Below are 6,000 nucleotides of genomic sequence, written 5' to 3' on the forward strand. Positions count from 1 at the left end.
GAACGTTTAGTTTATGACGAAACAAAACATTACAATCACAATACTTCGACCCAAAGGTCTTTTCAGCGGACACAAAGACAAACAGTAGTGGAGTTGCTTCCCTTGATCGTGCGCACCGCTGGGTTGCGACGTGTGACAATAATCTATAAATGAGTATTGTTACAATTTAATTTCCATATGGATTAATAAAATTGAGTTGAGTTGAGTTGAGTTAATGATACAGATAATGAACGTGGCTTAGAAAGAGTTTCTGTTTCCAGTCTCTGGAAACTACTCTTAGTTATTCCTATTAATTAGTTAATGACTATTTACTTACCCTTATCTATCATTTGTGTCCCCAGGCTGCCGGCCAGTGGCAGACAGTGTTCCTGATCGCCAGCCTCATCCACTTCGCTGGAGTCATCTTCTACGCCATCTTCGCGTCGGGCGAACAGCAACCGTGGGCCGAGCCCCCTGTCTCCTCCGCTAACAAAGACAAGTGGCGACCCGAACAGACCCTGCAGCAAGACAACGGCTTTACCTACCCGGGGACTTACGGTTCCACTGAGTCAGCGGCTCACGACATTAGTTCCAGCAAGGGGGAGATGAACGGGGTACTCGGCAGGCACCAAGGGGGTGGGGGCGGGGGCATGGATCCGTGGGGCGGGAGCGGGGGGATGGGGGTCGTGAACGGGGGGATGGGGGTTGTACCGCAGTCCTACAACCCTGTCTACGAAACCAGGCAAGAGTTCGTGCAGAAACCTAACCGGGATGAGGAACGGTATTACAACAGCGATTCAGAGCGCGACTTCTAGATCGCTCCACAAAAGAATATTTCAAACCGTTCGGGAACTGTGCTCACGCATAATTTCTAGAACGTTTATACACGTGGAGATTTCTAGAACACCAGACATGTAAGTAGATCAGTGGACAAAAAGAACTTTGTTGGGGGAAAAACTTGAAAACGGGGCAAAAATAAATCCAGAAGACACCGAGACTTCTAGAACAACAAAAGACTTGAAGAACATCCCACAAATGTATACCGATTCCTCTGGATCACTGTACACGAACTGCAACAGTTCTGAAAAATGCTGGGACTAAAAGATCAACAAATACAGGACAGTAGATACGAAAATAAGCAAGGTGCACAGTGAAAAGTCCAGAAAGCTTGTAAACTGCGTTCATCTTCATTGCATACTGTTTTGAGTTCGACATTAAACTGCAAGCTGCTCGACTTTCAACTCACTGACAAAAGAGACTGAAGGTGGGTATGGCTGTTTGGTCTACTAAGTATCTCCAAGCCGCTAGAGTTTTGAACTCAACTGACAATAGGGAATTGAATGTGGTTACAGCTGAACTTCCAGAATGCTCTCTACATGTTGCCGGGGTCCTGAACTGGAACATAATTAACTTGTTGATCCTGCCTATGTTCCATCTTTATGAAAAGAACGTTTGTAATTTGCAGCCGGAACATATGTTCCCTGCGTTTTTGTCCTGGGTACAGACACTAGCTCTTATTGTCCTGAGATGTATTTTTATTTGTATTATTATTAATTGTGTTCACTTTTTTTAACTTGAACAATTATTTTGACATCTGTTACGGTTTAAACCGTGAAGTGAGATCACAAATGACTTAAGATTTGTTTAGAGCGGATAAGATATACACGCTGTCACTGAGGCTGAAGTCTGCTTCCCTGTGTGTTTCGATGTTAGGTCAGACTGTCGTAGCGTTTTCGAAACTTAGAGAATGTTCATCTTTGTGGTTTTTGTTGGTGGATTCTTAAAACTTGTAATATTCATGTACTTTTTAAAGAGACTTTTGATGAGTTGGAATAGCCTGAACCGTCAGTGGGGTATTTCAACCCTACGAGTCGCTCATACTTGAGAACATTCCATTTTAATGTTATGACAGAGCATTGATTCGTGAAAGCATTCCACAAAACAAATGCCAAGGTACCAAGGTCTGGCTTTGCTCAAATGCAAGCAAAGTCTCACAATGATGTTCTTTGTGACAGGGAATCCACGGGAGTTCTTAGTGTCCGTAGGTCATTTCACTTAATTTTTTGTCTTCGGTGAAATGAGCACAGCGTGATTTTTGAATTGTTGAATTATCGGCAGTTTTGTGCACGCGGGGGTGTTTCTGGGCATATATATATATCACAGTTGTTTGCACTGGATCTGTTAATCTGACAATGTATGCTTTCTTTTATGTTAATCTTAGTTTTTATGAGACATTTGAAGATTTTAACTCGCATGTGTGTACCAGAGCAAAGTAAAGTGTCTGGTTTTTTCTTGTTGTATTGAATATGTCAGTTTTGTTTGTTAGTGTGTTGGTTGGTTGGTTCATTTGTTGTTTGCGGTTGTGATTGTGTTACATTTTATGCACGCTATAATTCAGTGGGGATGTTTACAAATAACGGCTCGTGTGATGGTCTAAATTTACTGTATGGCCCTCTTTTCAGAGAGAATGTTTCTGCAGTTTCTCCATTTTATGGAGAGAAAAGAGGGAGGTAGTTTTCTCAGCAATACAGTCTTGACTTTTTCCGAGCGAAAGATGCATTGCGATCGCACATTTGATTACACACATGTGATAAGCTCTGTTGTTATCCATTAATGAAAACTGTCCGAATCGTGGTGAGGAGTCTGATCTTGACCGCTGCCTAAAAACTTTTTCAAGATTCAAAGTAAAAGTAAAATGTGAGCAAATATTCAGGGCTCCACAAACTGTGCGTCACTATATGCGTCCTATACGCACTTGAACATTGAAAAATCGTACCAGAAACTGATGGATTGGGGTCCCGCAACGCACCACACATGAAAAGAGTGGGTCCAGGGACGCACTAAATTTCCGTTATCATGCGTACCGTCGGATCTGTGACGACGCGAATTTACAGAGTTGATCTAACCTATATGACCACAATGGGTTTTTGAAGAGCCACGAAAGTCTGTATCACATTGATATGTATGCTCCGTGGATCGTCTGTCGGCGACGGGCGCAGTGGCGTGGTGGTAAGACGTCGGCCTCCTAATCGGGAGGTCGTGAGTTCGAATCCCGGTCGCTGCCGCCTGGTGGGTTAAGTGTGGAGGTTTTTCCGATCTCCCAGGTTAACTTATGTGCAGACCTGCTAGTGACTTAATCCCCAATCGTATGTACGAGCAAGCACAAGACCAAGTGCGCACGGAAAAGATCCTGTAATCCATGTCGGAGTTCGGTGGGTTATGGAAACACGAAAATACCCAGCATGCCTACTCAACGAAAGCGGAGTGAAGCTGACTATGCTCTCAGAGTATAGTTTGGGGAACCCAAATGGGCAAACGAGCTCACACGTAACCAGAAATTTCTGGAACGCTGAAGAAGAAGAAGTCTGTCGGCAAGGACGTGCCTTCCGAAAGAAAAAATAGAAGTCTCTTGATCTTCGGACCCTCTCAAGTTCTACTGAGGGGGTCCTTGGACACCCTAACAGTTAAAATTGGGGTGTCCGGGACCATCTTTGGGGAGCCATGTGCATGTTTTGCGCATTTTGTGTTCGTGCACTAAATACTGTATGGTCATTTTGACAAGCGATTATGGCACAAGATACACTCATTCGTTGAGCAATGTCATTTGAGATCAGTTTTCTCTCGACTTTTGGTGCTTTCTGATTTTTTTCCTCCCTTTATGATTGTGTGGTGGGACACTAGGTTTTCGTTTTTGAAAAATAGAATATATATATTAAAACCACAGGGTTAAACTAGTTGTCATTGTTTGTGAAAATAATACGCATTTTCTGTGTCGGGTACTGTATTTTCAAAACGTTCCTCCGTGGTGGCAAAAACAATTTCAACGTAAGACGAATTTGCCGCACAAATGTTTTTCTTTACCGTCAAAACTGTTAGTAGTAAAATAGGTCTGATTTTTGTCAGTGACACGGCGAAATGTGTATTTGTCATGTCGTAGATTATAATGCGTGTGCGTTAGAGAGTGGACATGAGATCTAAAATGTTGTCAACTGCTGGTTTTTTTTCTCCCTTTTTTTCGGACTTACTCATGCTCTGAGATACTTGCTCCGGAAAAAAACACAGTGTCAGAAGAGTCAATGTTTGTAGGTATGTAGATTTTGAAAGTGAGTTGCTCTGGGAATACTCTGTGTTCTTGCGATAATTTTGTGAAGGCCACGATTATGGTATAGGCTACATCTGTTACGTTGGGAAGATTTCCTCTGGGAGTGTCACAACTACCGTTGTTTCAAAGGGGAAGAAGTTATGAACTGGACGGGTTGCTTTATGGATGCTTGGCTTCATGGTTTAATGTCAGATTTTCATTCAACACCCCCCCCCCCCTCCTCGCTTCATGCGCGCCCCCACAAATTCACTGGATTACAGAGACCTGGCCTGATTGGATTATCAGATAATTACTAATTACTCGTGTTCTTGTGATGTGTTGGCTAAATCAATGAGTAGTAGGTACTTTACTGAAGACTGTTTCTCTCATGGTTGTTATTGGGTTGACAGTTGTGCATTGTGTAAGTAGCGAGATGTAGATATTGTGTACATTGTGTGTATACAGGGAAACAGCCACCGTAAACCCCGTAGCGAGATGTAGATATTGTGTACATTGTGTGTATACAGGGAAACAGCCACCGTAAACCCCCTAGCGTAGCACACCCTCCAGACGATGTTTATTTCAAAAAGCTCCGATGTTGTAATACTATGATAGCGGGTATGAAGTCATCATTTGTTCTCCTGCGTGCGTTTGCTCATGTTGGCGTGCTTTTGCACAGCGTGTGTGAGTGTGCGTACGAAGTAAAGGCAACAGCTCTCACGTTGTATTGTGTTTGTGAGTGCCAGTTTGAGCTTTTCAAGTACTACAGGAATGAACGCTTTATCTGATGTGTGCACACTTTGACTTAAAAATATAGACCTCTAACAGTGCTGAGTGAGTAGTTTGAACTGTTTTGAATGATTTTCTTGCATTTGGTTTGACTGTAGAAAGCGTGCATCCTGAACCCTTCTATAGACGATGTTCGGAAATAACTAGGTCAAATTTGTATGGGTTGTGCATGAGTTGCTTTCCTGTGTTTCCATAGAAACACTGTGCAAAGCCTAGAGTGTCACGTGTAGCTCGCCTCAGTGTTTCTTTGGAAAAGGAAAACGAAGAAAAGTCTTCAATACAATACAATACAATACAATAACTTTATTAATCTCTAAAAGAGAAATTGCATTGCTGAGCTTTTGTGTCCGTAATAAAACATACATAAAACATTCAACAATAAACATTTGTTCTTTGTCATTCATACATTCTTGTGTTCTTATACATTTCTTCAATTCATACATCAATATTCTATCATAATTATGTACATACATTTATTCTCTTTCAACAGTCTGTCTTCAAACGCATCTCATCCCACAACCTATACAACCCCGACAGAGTTATTTCCGGAGGTCGTCTATTGATATGTTACTATTTGTGTGATCATCCGTGTTATAGAAACAGAGAGACTGATTACATTGTAGTTGATTAACTTTGTGATAGGATTTCTTCTTCGACTCAGATCAAGCGGTAAATGTGATATTACTACATCAACATCAACAGTGCATTGATTGTTGAAATACTGCGTTTTCTCCTTCCTTCTGTGTGTTAACATCAACGTTGTTTCCTGTGATTTTTCTACACTTTCCTCCCGTGTTATATGTTCCTGTTAGTCGTGCTGTGAGTTAACAACAAAAAAAGTTGTCGAAACCATATTGTTTTGACTTCGTTTGAGCGTGAAGAACACTCTCCCTTGAAACTGTGTCAATTGTGTTTTATTGTGTGAAACAGATTGAAAAGTAGTATGCTGTCTCACAGTTGTGTGTTCTTTATACAGTTTAGAATATCTATGTCACAATTTTGAATCAAAGAATGTTGATCATGTTTTGAGTTCAGAGGAGATAGAAAGGGAGTTGGTTATGCGAAGGAGCTGTTATAGTTCTCACTTTCCTTGAGAATATCTTTCCGTCAGTTCATTTGGCTTGTGAAAATAAAGTTATGTTAAGAAACTG

At 41.6% G+C, this 6,000-nt stretch overlaps 1 protein-coding gene across 1 annotated transcript in view; it reads left to right on the top strand.

Annotated features, from left to right (window-relative positions):
• The window catches only part of LOC138970668 (vesicular glutamate transporter 1-like), a 221,942-nt gene extending 215,942 nt beyond the window's left edge, over window positions 1-6,000 (top strand). Inside the window, exons 13-14 of the mRNA XM_070343138.1 lie at window positions 342-665; window positions 696-6,000. Of these exons, the coding sequence (XP_070199239.1) occupies window positions 342-665; window positions 696-794 (423 nt within the window). The 3' untranslated portion in view covers window positions 795-6,000. The remainder of the gene's footprint in view (window positions 1-341; window positions 666-695) is intronic.

The sequence above is a fragment of the Littorina saxatilis genome, linkage group LG7 (genome assembly GCF_037325665.1).
Source record: "Littorina saxatilis isolate snail1 linkage group LG7, US_GU_Lsax_2.0, whole genome shotgun sequence".
NCBI classification, from domain to species: Eukaryota; Metazoa; Mollusca; class Gastropoda; order Littorinimorpha; family Littorinidae; genus Littorina; species Littorina saxatilis.